The sequence below is a fragment of the Lucilia sericata genome, unplaced genomic scaffold (assembly GCF_015586225.1).
Source record: "Lucilia sericata isolate MDLA Ls3-8-SP2 unplaced genomic scaffold, ASM1558622v1 Contig002571F_arrow, whole genome shotgun sequence".
Taxonomy (NCBI): domain Eukaryota; kingdom Metazoa; phylum Arthropoda; class Insecta; order Diptera; family Calliphoridae; genus Lucilia; species Lucilia sericata.
The window spans coordinates 1-17,549 of record NW_023996334.1 but is presented as its reverse complement, the minus strand read 5'-3'; the positions used below and the strand labels follow the sequence as shown (position 1 = coordinate 17,549).

Sequence of the window (17,549 nt, the reverse complement as noted above, 5' to 3'; positions counted from 1 at the left end):
TTTCCACTTACCATTTACGATGATGACAAAAATGATCGCTATAAAAATCATTTTTAGGCCACATTTTGTTGATGACATTCTTTGTCTCGTAATGGCCGAAAAATTTTGATGGCAATTATGATGATTACTCGTTCAGGATGTTGACAGGATAACAAAATTTATTACACACTCGCAAAGCAACAAAGATAAAAATGTACAAATTTTAGTTTTTTTTTTATTGGGCAAAACTGTTTTTATTATAATTCGAAATATTTATTTGTTTTCTCTAGAGATGACCGTGGTTTTGAAAAAAAAAAACGACAGGAAGTATTGGAGCAAATACAACACCGCCAAACAACAATGGAAATTGTTTAGATTTTAGGGTGGCAAGTGGTTGCTTTAGTTTAGCCGGTGGTGGTGCAAACTATTTTTTGGTTACAGGAAAATTGTATCCATCAATTGTGTTGTTTTTGCTGTTTTTTTTTTTTTTTGTGCTGTTTGTCCGTAGTAGTTTTGGAAAATTTTACCACTGTTGGAAATTGTAATACAAACAATGATGCATAACGAACCCGAATGGATTACAGATGATGTTGGAATTTTAGTTTCGATTTTATTTTTGTTAATTGCGTCTCTGCTTGGAGTTGTTTTCTAAATGCTTTAGTTGTTTAAACGGAGGAATAGTTAAATCGTAACAACGATTTTACGTTATTGTTGTATTTAGTATGTTCTACTGGCAGTTGTTTTAAATGAGATTTTCCATCAGCAAAATGTTTGGTATTTTTTTTTTCCTATTTTTAATCTATGAAATTGTTACGTTTTTTCTCTAGATATCGTTTTCTGGCCTAAAATGGTTTCATCAGTTTTGGGGGACACGCCAAAAAAAAAAAAAAATACTGAGCAGGAGATGCAGTTTTCTGCTTAGATTTAGGCCGAATTTGGCAATGAAGAAAAAAAGATCTTAATCAATAGGTTGACAAAACAGCCTGGCAAATGTTACCCGAAATAAATTTGTATTTGAAAATTATTTTAACGATTTTTAGTTTTTTTTTTTTTTTTTTTTTTTGTTGGTTGTTGGCGTTTAGTATCTATTGTTTATATAAACAAACACTAATGGAACCCGATGCACTATTTTTGTTGTAGTAAAAAATACTGTGTTGGTTTTTTTTGTGCGGTTTTGTTGTAAGCTTTTGTTTTGCAGGGAGTTGTTATTTAATTCATTTTTTAGGTGGCCATTTTTGTTTGGAATTTTTACGAAAATTTGGTTTTTAAATCTGTAAAGAGAAAGATTTATAAAAAAAGATTAAAAATAATATCAAATTTAAAACACAACTAAAAAGCTAAAATAAAATTTTAACAAAAAAAAACTAAATTTTCTAACGAGAACAAAAGCTCTACCTCAATTCTTATAAAGTTCAAGTTTAGTTTCAGTTCCAGTTAAATTCTAGTTCTGTTAGTTCTGTTCTAGTTCTAGTTCTGTTCTAGTTCTGTTCTAGTTCTGTTCTAGTTCTGTTCTAGTTCTGTTCTAGTTCTGTTCTAGTTCTGTTCTAGTTCTGTTCTAGTTCTGTTCTAGTTCTGTTCTAGTTCTGTTCTAGTTCTGTTCTAGTTCTGTTCTAGTTCTGTTCTAGTTCTGTTCTAGTTCTGTTCTAGTTCTGTTCTAGTTCTGTTCTAGTTCTGTTCTAGTTCTGTTCTAGTTCTGTTCTAGTTCTGTTCTAGTTCTGTTCTAGTTCTGTTCTAGTTCTGTTCTAGTTCTGTTCTAGTTCTGTTCTAGTTCTGTTCTAGTTCTGTTCTAGTTCTGTTCTAGTTCTGTTCTAGTTCTGTTCTAGTTCTGTTCTAGTTCTGTTCTAGTTCTGTTCTAGTTCTGTTTCAGTTCTGTTCTAGTTCTGTTCTAGTTCTGTTCTAGTTCTGTTCTAGTACTGTTCTAGTTCTGTTCTAGTTCTGTTCTAGTTCTGTTCTAGTTCTGTTCTAGTTCTGTTCTAGTTCTGTTCTAGTTCTGTTTAGTTCTGTTCTGTTCTAGTTCTATTCTAGTTCTGTTTAGTTCGGTTCTAGTTCTGTTCTAGTTCTGTTCTAGTTCTGTTCTAGTTCTGTTCTAGTTGTTCTAGTTCTGTTCTAGTTCTGTTCTAGTTCTGTTCTAGTTCTGTTCTAGTTCTGTTCTAGTTCTGTTCTAGTTCTGTTCTAGTTCTGTTCTAGTTCTGTTCTAGTTCTGTTCTAGTTCTGTTCTAGTTCTGTTCTAGTTCTGTTCTAGTTCTGTTCTAGTTCTGTTCTAGTTCTGTTCTAGTTCTGTTCTAGTTCTGTTCTAGTTCTGTTCTAGTTCTGTTCTAGTTCTGTTCTAGTTCTGTTCTAGTTCTGTTCTAGTTCTGTTCTAGTTCTGTTCTAGTTCTGTTCTAGTTCTGTTCTAGTTCTGTTCTAGTTCTGTTCTAGTTCTGTTCTAGTTCTGTTCTAGTTCTGTTCTAGTTCTGTTCTAGTTCTGTTCTAGTTCTGTTCTAGTTCTGTTCTAGTTCTGTTCTAGTTCTGTTCTAGTTCTGTTCTAGTTCTGTTCTAGTTCTGTTCTGTTCTAGTTCTGTTCTAGTTCTGTTCTGTTCTAGTTCTGTTCTAGTTCTGTTCTAGTTCTGTCTAGTTCTGTTCTAGTTCTGTTCTAGTTCTGTTCTAGTTCTGTCTAGTTCTGTTCTAGTTCTGTTCTAGTTCTGTTCTAGTTCTGTTCTAGTTTGTTCTAGTTCTGTTCTAGTTCTGTTCTAGTTCTGTTCTAGTTCTGTTCTAGTTCTGTTCTAGTTCTGTTCTAGTTCTGTTCTAGTTCTGTTCTAGTTCTGTTCTAGTTCTGTTCTAGTTCTGTTCTAGTTCTGTTCTAGTTCTGTTCTAGTTCTGTTCTAGTTCTGTTCTAGTTCTGTTCTAGTTCTGTTCTAGTTCTGTTCTAGTTCTGTTCTAGTTTGTTCTAGTTCTGTTCTAGTTCTGTTCTAGTTCTGTTCTAGTTCTGTTCTAGTTCTGTTCTAGTTCTGTTCTAGTTCTGTTCTTTTCTGTTCTGTTCTAGTTCTGTTCTAGTTCTGTTCTAGTTCTGTTCTGTTCTAGTTCTAGTTTCTGTTTAGTTCGTTCTAGTTCTGTTCTAGTTCTGTTCTAGTTCTGTTCTAGTTCTGTTCTAGTTCTGTTCTAGTTCTGTTCTAGTTCTGTTCTAGTTCTGTTCTAGTTCTGTTCTAGTTCTGTTCTAGTTCTGTTCTAGTTCTGTTCTAGTTCTGTTCTAGTTTCTGTTCTAGTTCTGTTCTAGTTCTGTTCTAGTTCTGTTCTAGTTCTGTTCTGTTCTGTTCTGTTTTTCTGTTCTAGTTCTGTTCTAGTTCTGTTCTAGTTCTGTTCTGTTCTAGTTCTGTTCTAGTTCTGTTCTAGTTTGTTCTAGTTCCGTTCTAGTTCTGTTCTAGTTCTGTTCTAGTTCTGTTCTAGTTCTGTCTAGTTCTGTTCTAGTTCTGTTCTAGTTCTTTTCTAGTTCTGTTCTAGTTCTGTTCTAGTTCTGTTCTAGTTCTGTTCTAGTTCTGTTCTAGTTCTGTTCTAGTTCTGTTCTAGTTCTGTTCTAGTTCTGTTCTAGTTCTGTTCTAGTTCTGTTCTAGTTCTGTTCTAGTTCTGTTCTAGTTCTGTTCTAGTTCTGTTCTAGTTCTGTTCTAGTTCTGTTCTAGTCTGTTCTAGGTCTGTTCTAGTTCTGTTCTAGTTCTGTTCTAGTTCTGTTCTAGTTCTGTTCTAGTTCTGTTCTAGTTCTGTTCTAGTTCTGTTCTAGTTCTGTTTCTAGTTCTGTTCTAGTTCTGTTCTAGTTCTGTTCTAGTTCTGTTCTAGTTCTGTTCTGTTCTAGTTCTGTTCTGTTCTAGTTCTGTTCTGTTCTAGTTCTGTTCTGTTCTGTTCTGTTCTGTTCTGTTCGTTTCTGTTCTGTTCTGTTCTGTTCTGTTTCTGTTCTGTTCTGTTCTGTTCTTGTTCTGTTCTAGTTCTAGTTCTGTTCTAATTCTGTTCTAGTTCTGTTCTAATTCTGTTCTATTCTGGTCTAGTTCTGTTCTAGTTCTGTTCTAGTTCTGTTCTAGTTCTGTTCTAGTTCTGTTCTAGTTCTGTTCTAGTTCTGTTTCTAGTTCTGTTCTAGTTCTGTTCTGTTCTAGTTCTGTTCTAGTTCTGTTCTGTTCTGTTCTGTTCTGTTCTGTTCTAGTTCTGTTCTGTTCTGTTCTGTTCTGTTCTGTTCTGTTCTAGTTCTGTTCTGTTCTGTTCTGTTCTAGTTCTGTTCTGTTCTGTTCTGTTCTGTTTCTAGTTCTGTCTGTTCTGTTCTGTTCTGTTCTGTTCTGTTCTAGTTCTAGTTCTGTTCTAATTCTGTTCTAGTTCTGATCTAGTTGTTCATGTTCTGTTCTAGTTCTGTTCTAGTTCTGTTCTAGTTCTGTTCAAGTTCTGATAGTCTGATCTAGTTCTGATCTAGTTCTGTTCTAGTTCTGTTCTAGTTCTAGTTCTGTTCTAGTTCTGTTCTAGTTCTGTTCTAGTTCTGTTCTAGTTCTGTTCTAGTTCTGTTCTAGTTCTGTTCTAGTTCTGTTCTAGTTCTGTTCTAGTTCTGTTCTAGTTCTGTTCTAGTTCTGTTCTAGTTCTGTTCTACTTCTGTTCTAGTTCTGTTCTAGTTCTGTTCTAGTTCTGTTCTAGTTCTGTTCTAGTTCTGTTCTAGTTCTGTTCTAGTTCTGTTCTAGTTCTGTTCTAGTTCTGTTCTAGTTCTGTTCTAGTTCTGTTCTAGTTCTGTTCTAGTTCTGTTCTAGTTCTGTTCTAGTTCTGTTCTAGTTCTGTTCTAGTTCTGTTCTAGTTCTGTTCTAGTTCTGTTCTAGTTCTGTTCTAGTTCTAGTTCTGTTCTAGTTCTGTTCTAGTTCTGTTCTAGTTCTGTTCTAGTTCTGTTCTAGTTCTGTTCTAGTTCTGTTCTAGTTCTGTTCTAGTTCTGTTCTAGTTCTGTTCTAGTTCTTTCTAGTTCTGTTCTAGTTCTGTTATGTTCTAGTTCTGTTCTAGTTCTGTTCTGTTCTAGTTCTGTTCTGTTCTGTTCTAGTTCTGTTCTGTTCTGTTCTGTTCTAGTTCTGTTCTGTTCTGTTCTAGTTCTGTTCTAGTTCTAATTCTGTTCTAGTTCTGTTCTAGTTCTGATCTAGTTCTGTTCTAGTTCTGTTCTAGTTCTGTTCTAGTTCTGTTCTAGTTCTGTTCTAATTCTGTTTCTAGTTCTGTTCTAGTTCTGTTCTAGTTCTGTTCTAGTTCTGTTCTAGTTCTGTTCTAGTTCTGTTCTAGTTCTGTTCTAGTTCTGTTCTAGTTCTGATCTAGTTCTGTTCTAGTTCTGTTCTAGTTCTTTTGTAGTTCTGTTCTAGTTCTATTCTAGTTCTGTTCTAGTTCTGTTCTAGGTTTTTCTAGTTCTGTTCTAGTTCTAACATCTTTCTATAATATATCTTTCACTACGAACTTTTCAAATTCTTCAAGCTAAACAATAAAGAGTCCTCTTTATATATTTAATATATTTCCCATATTGAGGTCATATCATAAACATAAATTTCTATTATTTTTCTTTATTTAAAACCCCTCTTATTAATAAACAAAATTTTTAATTTCCAATACAAAAAAAGAGTTCCTCTATGTGCACATAACACCCCTTCCCTTATCGTTCAACATATAAAATTGAACAAGCAACCAACCTCTAACATGAATACAAAACAATCAAAAACCATTATGCTGGTTTTCTAAGTTTCAATTGATCTTAATGATTTTGAACTACAAAATAAACTCATACTTTCATAATTCTTATCTTTAAATAAATAAAATTTTTAGAAAAAAAATAACAGAAATATTCTCAATGAATTCTGCTCAAGTGTTTGATTTTCAAAAATATGAATACAAAAGAAAGAACAATTTTCCCAATGGTACAAACCATTTTGTAAATGTTGTGTGTTTGTCTTTAACAAGGGGAACAAAAAGAACTATGTACAAAGATTTGAGAAAATGTCGGGGGTTGTTGTGGGTTAATGTTTTTTAGAATAATTTATCTTAGGGTTTTGTGTTAATTTTTACATAAAAAGATTTCTTTTATCATTAAATGTGTAGAAGTCAAAAAAAAAATGGTTGGGAAATTTTTAAAAGTTTTAAATTGTCGTGGTAAATTGTATTGTTTTTTACAACAATTGTAGTTGGCTGGAGAAACCACTTTACCTCGATAATGTAATTTTTCTGCTCTTTGTATGGTAATATAGGAACTTTATTACATAGTTGTCCAATTCACAATTATAGATTTGTTGTAAAACAAAAAAAAAATAATAATAAAATATTAAGACATACGACTCCAATTATGAATTGGGCAAATGAGGAAATTTAATCAATTGTAATTTTATTAATTTGTGGGAAATAGTTTAATTTTTAATAGAAATTTGAACAGTGTTTGTTGGAAATAAAAAACTTGACTGCATGAAATTATTTAAAAAGTTTAAATTTTTAAATTCGAATAATTGTAGTAGTTTTAGTAAAAAAATCACTTTTTTTAGTAAAAAGTAAGAAAACACTTTTTGGTAAAAATTCACTTTTTCTTGTAAAAAATCACTTTTTTAGTAAAAAGTGACTTTTGTAAAAAGTGACTTCTTTGTAAAAACTAACTTATTAAGTAAAAATTCACTATTTCACTAAAAGAAGTCACTTTTTCACAAAAAATCACTTCACAAAGTCAGTCCTAGTTCTGTTCTAGTTCAGTTCTAGTTCAGTTCTAGTTCAGTTCTAGTTCAGTTCTAGTTCAGTTCTAGTTCAGTTCTAGTTCAGTTCTAGTTCAGTTCTAGTTCAGTTCTAGTTCAGTTCTAGTTCAGTTCTAGTTCAGTTCTAGTTCAGTTCTAGTTCAGTTCTAGTTCAGTTCTAGTTCTGTTCTAGTTCAGTTCTAGTTCAGTTCTAGTTCAGCTCTAGTTCAGTTCTAGTTCAGTTCTAGTTCAGTTCAAGTTCAGTTCTAGTTCAGTTCTAGTTCAGTTCTAGTTCAGTTCTAGTTCAGTTCTAGTTCAGTTCTAGTTCAGTTCTAGTTCAGTTCTAGTTCAGTTCTAGTTCAGTTCTAGTTCAGTTCTAGTTCAGTTCTAGTTCAGTTCTAGTTCAGTTCTAGTTCAGTTCTAGTTCAGTTCTAGTTCAGTTCTAGTTCAGTTCTAGTTCTGTTCTAGTTCAGTTCTAGTTCACTTCTAGTTCAGTTCTAGTTCAGTTCTAGTTCCGTTCTAGTTCAGTTCTAGTTCAGTTCTAGTTCAGTTCTAGTTCTGTTCTAGTTCTGTTCTAGTTCAGTTCTAGTTCAGTTCTAGTTCAGTTCTAGTTCAGTTCTAGTTCAGTTCTTGTTCAGTTCTAGTTCAGTTCTAGTTCAGTTCTAGTTCAGTTCTAGTTCAGTTTTTGTTCAGTTCTAGTTCAGTTCTAGTTCAGTTCTAGTTCAGTTCTAGTTCAGTTCTAGTTCAGTTCTAGTTCAGTTCTAGTTCAGTTCTAGTTCAGTTCTAGTTCAGTTCTAGTTCTGTTCTAGTTCAGTTCTAGTTCAGTTCTAGTTCAGCTCTAGTTCAGTTCTAGTTCAGTTCTAGTTCAGTTCTTGTTCAGTTCTAGTTCAGTTCTAGTTCAGTTCTAGTTCAGTTCTAGTTCAGTTTTTGTTCAGTTCTAGTTCAGTTCTAGTTCAGTTCTAGTTCAGTTCTAGTTCAGTTTTAGTTCAGTTCTAGTTCAGTTCTAGTTCAGTTCTAGTTCAGTTCTAGTTCAGTTCTAGTTCAGTTCTAGTTCAGTTCTAGTTCAGTTCTAGTTCAGTTCTAGTTCAGTTCTAGTTCAGTTCTAGTTCAGTTCTAGTTCAGTTCTAGTTCAGTTCTAGTTCTGTTTTCACTAAAAAGTAGCTTTTTCACTAAAAAGTTACTTTTTTCACTAAAAAGTCACTTTTTCACTAAAAAGTCACTTTTTCACTAAAAAGTCACTTTTTCACTAAAAGGTTTTTTTCACTAAAAATTCACTTTTTCACTAAGTATCCACCTTTTCACAAAAAAGTCACTATAACAAAAAATCACATTTTCGGTAAAAAAAATTTTCAAAAAGTAAAATTTTTCATCTGAAATTCACTTTTTTAAATTTTCATCCAGAATTAAACTTTTTGACAAAAACCTTTCACTTTTTTACCAAGAATTTTTTAACAAAAAGTTAACTTTCAACAAATGCTTCACCAAAAATTAAATTTTTCGCTTTTAAAAAAATTTAATTTTTTGAGAAAAAAAATCACTTTTTGACTAAGAAAATCATTTTTTTACCAAAAAAAAAATATTTTTCACAAAAAAAAATCTCCTTTTCACCAGAAAATCATTTTTTACCAAGAAATTTTATTTTACAAAAAAAAAACTAAAGAATCCAAAATTTAAAAAGTAATTTGTGCTAAAAAAATAATACTTTTGGTCAAAATTGTTTTTTTTTTTGCTGAAAATAGATCACTTTTCTTTAAAAAAAAAAAATTACAAAATATTATTTCTAATTTTTTAATTTCTACATAAAATCATTTAAAAAAAATATAAAAAAATTCCATTAAAAATCCAATTTTTTTTTCCAAAAATACCAAATTTTTACTAAAATATAAATTGTTTTACCAAAATATTTCATTAATTTCCATAAAATTTAACAAAAATTATGATATTTTAATGTTCATATAGTTTTTCTATGTTTAGGTATTTTTATTGAGAACAAAATTTTGATTGTTTTATAAAAAAATTGTATGTTTTAAAAGATTTTCTAATCTTTTAAAAGAAATATATAAATTTCTTTAATTATTTTATTGAGAACAAAATATTGATTTCTTGGCACCAAGATTTAATGGTTATTTTATACTTACCTGTATTTATATCATACAATACCTGAAAGATTCTTCCCAATCCCTCGAAGAAAAATTTGCCCATATCCAAAATCTTTCCATCAGTTTAAAATTTTTTTAAATTTTGATTTCCCAACTTTGTGAAATAAAATTCTTGCTTCCAACCATTTTTTTTTTTTTTTTTTTTTTTTTTGTTTTATTATTAAATATTGTATTTATTTTATAATATTTAGTCATAATAATAATTTGGAGTATAATACGCTTATTTTTTATATATAAATAACTTTTCTTTTAAGCAGCAAATGCTGATAATTCAAAACCAAAAAAAAGTATTAAAAAAATTCGTCAAAATTTTATTGTTAAAAAAAATTATTTAAAAAAACTTTAAATTGAAATAAAGTTTTGAAAATAAACAAAGAGTATAAGAGAAATGTTTACAAAAAATATTTTATAAAATTATAATTAATTCGTTAATAATAAGTATGTAATTAAATATAAATGTTCGTTTTGTGTAAAACAACAATAATGTTAATAATACTATTTTTCATTACTATTAAATGTCTGTCTTTCTTTAATTTAGAAAATGTGAAATGTAAAGAAATAGAAATTTCTTTCAAGAAGGTGAAAAATGAGTAGGTTATAACTAGTAAGTGGTCTGTTATGTTGTTATGGGTAGTGTAGGTTTGTTAAGTGGCGGGGGGGGGTGTTGTTTGTTTTACATTTTTACGTGTTTTGCATGTTGAAAGCAAATAATTGCATTTTTTTTAATTGTAAAAAAAATAAAAAAAAAAGAATTTCTTTTTTTATTTAAAGTTGTGCTTTTTTGTTATTTGATTTTCTTATAAAAATAGTCTACTTCTTTTTGCTTTTACCCAATGTAAGGGTGTGGTGTGAGGCGGCCAATTGTGATTTACGTCTAGAGAATTCCATAAATTCCTCTTCTAGCTTTTTACGTGACTCCTCCAGTTTACGTTTTTCCTCAGCATGATCACGTTTAAGTTTCTCAAATTTGGCATGTAATTCCTTTTCGGATTCCTTAAGTTCGGCTTCTTTTTCTTTGACGCGTTGTACAAACATTTGTCGTACTTCCTCTTCTTTAGCTTGCAGTTCAGCCAAATGATTAGAACGTTTAGCTTCGAAAGTTTGTTGAAAAGAAATGGGTTTATTGTCAGAATCAACATCCGAAAAACCCATTTCTTCTAGACGTTTTTGGCGATATAGTTCATAGTGTTTGGTATGGGTTTTCTCACGCATATCCTCCATATTGGTGCGTATTAACATTTCACGTAGTTTAACAAAATCGCAATGGGTTTCATTTTCCACTTGCACAGTACCCCAGGGATATTGCCGGGCTCTTATGAGCTTATTGCCTACCTTAATGAACTCGGTGGAACCCACTACAGCAAAAGGTACATGATCATTCATGGCCGCATTAGTTTCTGCTACAGTCTCATCCTCGGTAGGAAATTGATAGATGTGCACTCCATTATTAGACAATTCCTGCATTATCTTGGATTTAAATCTCTGCAATTCTGCTTTAGATATAGTATCCGCCTTGGCTATAATGGGTATAATATTAACCTTACTATCCAATTTCTTCATGCACACCAAATCCAAAGATTTGAGACCATGTCCGGTGGGACATATGAAATACAAACACACATGTATACGTGAATCATGGCAAGCCACTAGTGAACGTTTAATTTTCAACTCCTCTTGCAGATAAGCCTCAAACTGTGAATCAATATAATCCACTACAGCTTTGAATGAGTCATCTTTGTTGATTTGATCACCATAGCCCACTGTATCGCAAATGGTCAACTTTAGACGTACATTACTCTCCTGCAATTCATAAGTGTGTGCCTTCAATTTGACATTTGGCAATGTATGCGAACTGGGTGTGGACTCAAAGCTGGTATTGAATAAAGTGTCCATTAAGGTGGATTTACCCAAGCCCGTCTCGCCTATACACATGACATTGAACACAAAACCATTTTGTACACTTTTATTCACCAACTGATCGGGCAGACTATCAAAACCCACATGTCCCGATTGTTTAAGGGAACGCAAATGGATTTCTTTCTTTTGATTGTAAATTTCCACTTCGGCTGTCATAGTTTTCGAACTTTTGCAATCGTTTTCACTTGTTAAACAAACTAAATTTCACTTTTTTTCTAATCACCACAATTGGTATGAACAAATTTCTTTTTCCTTTTTTAACAGAAAAAACTATTAAATTTTTTTTTTTGATTATAAATTAAAAATTCGTTGCTTTTTTCCAGCGTAGTTGTGTTCAAACTGAAAATTTCAATAAGAATGCATAAAAAAAAATTAAATTTTTCTCATATTCTTTACTTTCCAAATTATTTCACTTAACACTAGTTGTCTCTTTTACTCTTATGTTTGTCTAATATCTACTCAACATTTACTTATACCTTTTAAAAAGAGCACACACGAGTTCAAAATATTCATCGTTTGACAGTTTGTTTCTGTATTGATTTTAATAAAAAAAAAAAGAGCAGAATGTGTAAAACAAAAGCAAATCGGCAAAATAAACTCACTCTCTCTTATGTTTGTTTATATGTACTCAACATGTCGTGTGTGTTTTTTTCATTTATTGTATTTGTTTTCTGTTTTTTTTTGCGAAATTAAGCAAAATATTAAGTAACATTAATAATTTTTTAATTCTTGGAAAATAATAAACCAAATCACCTGTAATTTGTTAATAATTTTATTCATCTAATTGTTTACGTTTAAAAAAAATATCTTTCGACTGTCTGTTTGGCAAAAGAAATCACACTCATATCTAATAAGGTTGCCATGCTGTTTTTAATAAGAATCCCAATTGGCAATTGGTTTATGAGAATTCCATAGTCTAAAACTTACATGGATTTCTATCCACGATTATTATGGGCGAATGATAAGGGATTGGGTGTTAATCCTTGTAAAACGGAACTGGTACTATTTATCTGAAGGTGTAAGGTTTACACATCGGTTGTTAGGGCTATTCTAACTTACGTTTGCATTGTCTGCTAGGAGCCATTGAGAAAGAACAGTTACAGAAAGATGCTCAATAAAGCTCAAAGGTTTTGGTATTACTGGTGCCATTAGAAGTACTCTACAAGCGGCCTTGAACATCATTCTGAACCTGTCACCTATAGAACATTTTGTAGCGGGTCTGGTAGCTAGGAATCTACTAAGACTATATGAGTCTTCGTTACTACTACTTAGGTCTATTTGATCAGGGTAATTCCCTTCACGGAATTACGGATTATGATACTACGACTCTTTCCAACTAGGTACGATTGGTTTTTATCCGATAGGCTGTCGGATTCGGGGTCGGTTGTGACTATTTATGTTGAAAGCCAAGCTGCTCACAGATCATTAGCTTGTTACACGGTACATTCACACCTGGTTGCAGATTGTAGGAATGAACTTAGGGAAATTATGAGACTGTCATTAGATTGTGTTGTCTGCCAGGGCACTGTAACGTGCATGGCATCGACTATAGACCAGACTATATACTGGACTATAGACTTGACTGTAGACTAGACTATAGAATAGACTATAGACTAGACTATAGAATAGACTATAGACTAGACTATAGACTAGACTAAAGACTAGACTATAGACTAGACTATAGACTAGATTATAGACTAGACTATAGACTAGACTATAGACTAGACTATAGACTAGACTAAAGACTAGACTATAGACTAGACTATAGAGTAGACTATAGACTAGACTATAGACTAGACTATAGACTAGAATATAGACTAGACTAGACTATAGACTAGACTATAGACTAGACTATAGACTAGACTATAGACTAGACTATAGACTAGACTATAGACTAGACTATAGACTAGACTATAGACTAGACTATAGACTAGACTATAGACTAGACTATAGACTAGACTATAGACTAGACTATAGACTAGACTATAGAATAGACTATAGACTAGACTATAGACTAGACTATAGACTAGACTATAGACTAGACTATAGACTAGACTATAGACTAGACTATAGACTAGACTATAGACTAGACTATAGACTAGACTATAGACTAGACTATAGACTAGACTATAGACTAGACTATAGACTAGACTATAGACTAGACTATAGACTAGACTATAGACTAGACTATAGACTAGACTATAGACTAGACTATAGACTAGACTATAGACTAGACTATAGACTAGACTATAGACTAGACTATAGACTAGACTATAGACTAGACTATAGACTAGACTATAGACTAGACTATAGACTAGACTATAGACTAGACTATAGACTAGACTATAGACTAGACTATAGACTAGACTATAGACTAGACTATAGACTAGGACTATAGACTAGACTATAGACTAGACTATAGACCTAGACTATAGACTAGACTATAGACTAGACTATAGACTAGACTATAGACTAAGACTATAGACTAGACTATAGACTAGACTATAGACTAGACTATAGACTAGGACTATAGACTAGACTATAGACTAGACTATAGACTAGACTATAGACTAGACTATAGACTAGACTATAGACTAGACTATAGACTAGACTATAGACTAGACTATAGACTAGACTATAGACTAGACTATAGACTAGACTATAGACTAGACTATAGACTAGACTATAGACTAGACTATAGGACTAGACTATAGACTAGACTATAGACTAGACTATAGACTACTATAGACTAGACTATAGACTAGACTATACTATAGACTAGACTATAGACTAGACTATAGACTAGACTATAGACTAGACTATAGACTAGAGATAGACTAGACTAGACTATAGACTAGACTATAGACTAGACTATAGACTAGACTATAGACTAGACTATAGACTAGACTATAGACTAGACTATACTCTAGACTATAGACTATAGACTAGACTATAGACTAGACTATAGGCTAGACTATAAACTAGACTATAGACTAGACTATAGACTAGACTATAGACTAGACTATAGACTAGACTATAGACTAGACTATAGACTAGACTATAGACTAGACTATAGACTAGACTATAGACTAGACTATAGACTAGACTATAGACTAGACTATAGACTAGACTATAGACTAGACTATAGACTAGACTATAGACTAGACTATAGACTAGACTATAGACTAGACTATAGACTAGACTATAGACTAGACTATAGACTAGACTATAGACTAGACTATACTCTAGACTATAGACTATAGACTAGACTATAGGCTAGACTATAGACTAGACTAGAGACTAGACTATAGACTGGACTATAGACTAGACTAGGCTATGGACTAGACTATAGACTAGAGTAGACTATAGACTAGACTATAGAATAGATTATAGACTAGTTTATAGACTAGGCTATAGACTAGACTATAGACTAGATTATAGACTAGAATGTAGACTAAACTATAGACCTCACTAGGTTCAATATTTCTCAAGAACGAAGTTAAAGGATATAAATATTTCCAATTGGTATCCAAACTGTAACTTTTTTGGATATTTGTTGCATTTTGGCTTTTCCACTTTGCAATAATACAATTAAAACTAATTTAAAAAAAAAAATTCTTATTTTAACTAAAACTATTTGGTAATTTGCTATTAAATTGTGTAATTTAATTAGCATTTGTTCAGGCAACTCTAACAAAAACATGGAAAAGCCAAATACACAAAAGCACCTATAAATACACAAAAAAAACACTCATACTCTGGCAGAGGAAAACAAAAAAGAGAAGAGAAATGAGTGAAAAACCAAGACGGACTTTGTTTAACAAAGAAAATTTTTAAAATTTTAAATAAAAACAAATAGTTTAAGCAAAAAATTAAAGAATTTAACAAAAATAAAATAATTTTCAATAATTTTAAGTCAAAGTTGATAAATATTGCAATCAAAATTAAGCAAAGAAAGGGATTTTATTTTTAAGACAGAAAAGAGAATTGAGTGATAAGTAAAGAAGGAAAAAAGAGAGCGCATAACAAATTAAAATTAACTAATAAAAATGCAAAATAAACAAAATCAACTAAACAACAAAAATTTATAAAGAAAAAAAACTAACAAAAGGTAAACAGCAGTAAATAAAAAATAATAAGATTTCTGTTAAATGACAGACTGACATTGTTTAAAAACAAGATGCTTAAAATGTAAAGATGATAAAAAGCAGCAAAAAATAACAAAAAAATAGACTTACTTTAAATTTCGACCGGAAAGTAGTAAAAAAAATCCACCATAAAAAGCAGCCAAATGTGAAAATTTTAATTATTATATTTCTTAAGATTTTTATAAGAATTTTTAAGATTTTTTCTTAATATTTATTAAAAATTTTAAATTTCTGTACAAATCTTTTTTTTTTATTTAACAAAAACACTAGAAAACTTTATTATACATTTTTTCTATATAATTTTTATATTTCAATTGAAATTTGTAATTCTTTTTTATTTTCATAAATCCACACACACAAAGAAAATTTCCTTTCTTCCTTTTTAATGGCGTTGAACTTCTATTATAAAAATAAAACTACAACAATAAAAATATATATTTTTTTCAGATTAATATGATAATTTCCAATTATCACTTAATTTTTCTTATTATTTTCATTTCACACAATTTTTTTTTTTTACTTCAATTCCCTCGTAAAATGAAATATTTTTTTCTCAACCTTCTTTTTTATTGCTTTAAACAATTTTAAAGGCAGTAAAATAAAATTTAGCACACAATTCTTTAAATTATTGTATTATTATTTAAATTTGTTAATAAACAACAATCGACCGTCACACGTTTTATTTTTCTTAAATTGTTTATTCTCACAATTTTTGAAAGAAAACACCATATAAAAAAAATCACTGTGTGTAAAATATCCAGCATTCATTGGACACACACGAACCATAAAAACACCAAACGTACGCTTTAAAATTTCCGCAGCAACTGAGCGCTTTTTCTTCCATCCAAAAATTTTGCTAAAACTTGTTTGAGATAAAAACACCAACAACAACAAATATCTTCTTATTTTAGATTTCTTTTACCAGCTCATTCGTGCTCTCTCTCTTTTCATTAACAACTCTCTTTGTATTTGTTTTAATATTTGTTTGAGTAAAATTTCATTATTGTTGTCTTTATTTACATCTTGAAATTCTTATGCATACAGTTAGAATAACAGAAGAGTAGGCTGATATATATTATCACACTTATATGAAAGCATGAAAGGGACAAACTATTAATAAGAAATTATTAGACAAATAACAAAGGAAATTGTTCGCTTTTGCGGTAATTTAGTGTTGGTAAACGTTAAGTAATATAACTGGACTTGGCGCAGACTAGACCATAAACTATATTACAGACTAGACTACACTCTAGGGTATAGACTACACTCACTACTAGACAATAAACTAGACTATAGACTAGCCTATAGAGTACGCCTCAATACTAAACTAGACAATAGTCTAGTCTGTAGTCTACTCTATAGTCTAGTCTATAGACTAGTCTAGTCATAGTCCAGTCTATAGTCTAGTCTATAGTCTAGTCTACAAGTCTAGTCTATAGTCTAGTCTATAGTGTAGTATATAGTCTAGTCTACAGTCTAGTCTACAGTCTAGTCTATAGTCTAGTCTATAGTCTAGTCTATAGTCTAGTCTATAGTCTAAGTCTATAGTCTAGTCTATAGTCTAGTCTATAGTCTAGTCTATAGTCTAGTCTATAGTCTAGTCTATAGTCTAGTCTATAGTCTAGTCTATAGTCTAGTCTATAGTCTAGTCTATAGTCTAGTCTATAGTCTAGTCTATAGTCTAGTCTATAGTCTAGTCTATAGTCTAGTCTATAGTCTAGTCTATAGTCTAGTCTATAGTCTAGTCTATAGTCTAGTCTATAGTCTAGTCTATAGTCTAGTCTATAGTCTCTATAGTCTAGTCTATAGTCTAGTCTATAGTCTAGTCTATAGTCTAGTCTAGTCTAGTCTATAGTCTAGTCTATAGTCTAGTCTATAGTCTAGTCCATAGTCTAGTCTATCTAGTCTAGTCTAGTCTATAGTCTAGTCTATAGTCTAGTCTATAGTCTAGTCTATAGTCTAGTCTATAGTCTAGTCTATAGTCTAGTCTATAGTCTAGTCTATAGTCTATCTATAGTCTATCTATAGTCTAGTCTATAGTCTAGTCTATAGTCTAGTCTATAGTCTAGTCTATAGTCTAGTCTATAGTCTAGTCTATAGTCTAGTCTATAGTCTAGTCTATAGTCTAGTCTATAGTCTAGTCTATAGTCTAGTCTATAGTCTAGTCTATAGTCTAGTCTATAGTCTAGTCTATAGTCTAGTCTATAGTCTAGTCTATAGTCTAGTCTATAGTCTAGTCTATAGTCTAGTCTATAGTCTAGTCTATAGTCTAGTCTATAGTCTAGTCTATAGTCTAGTCTATAGTCTAGTCTATAGTCTAGTCTATAGTCTAGTCTATAGTCTAGTCTATAGTCTAGTCTATAGTCTAGTCTATAGTCTAGTCTATAGTCTAGTCTATAGTCTAGTCTATAGTCTAGTCTATAGTCTAGTCTATAGTCTAGTCTATAGTCTAGTCTATAGTCTAGTCTATAGTCTAGTCTATAGTCTAGTCTATAGTCTAGTCTATAGTCTAGTCTATAGTCTAGTCTATAGTCTAGTCTATAGTCTAGTCTATAGTCTAGTCTATAGTCTAGTCTATAGTCTAGTCTATAGTCTAGTCTATAGTCTAGTCTATAGTCTAGTCTATAGTCTAGTCTATAGTCTAGTCTATAGTCTAGTCTATAGTCTAG

General features: G+C 31.1%; 1 protein-coding gene and 1 long non-coding RNA gene across 2 annotated transcripts; both read right to left on the bottom strand.

Annotated features, from left to right (window-relative positions):
• Positions 1 to 286: 286 nt before the first annotated feature.
• LOC119614080 lies at positions 287 to 15,704 on the bottom strand. The gene is made up of 2 exons (XR_005232296.1): positions 14,971 to 15,704; positions 287 to 1,250 (listed from the first exon to the last, which is right to left on the bottom strand). It is a non-coding gene; the product is annotated as an uncharacterized LOC119614080 (long non-coding RNA).
• Positions 8,961 to 11,103, bottom strand: LOC119614079 (septin-2). Its single transcript, XM_037970180.1, has one exon. It carries the CDS (start codon positions 10,886 to 10,888, stop codon positions 9,626 to 9,628), a length of 1,263 nt encoding a protein of 420 aa, XP_037826108.1. The 5' UTR covers positions 10,889 to 11,103; the 3' UTR covers positions 8,961 to 9,625.
• Positions 15,705 to 17,549: the final 1,845 nt, after the last annotated feature.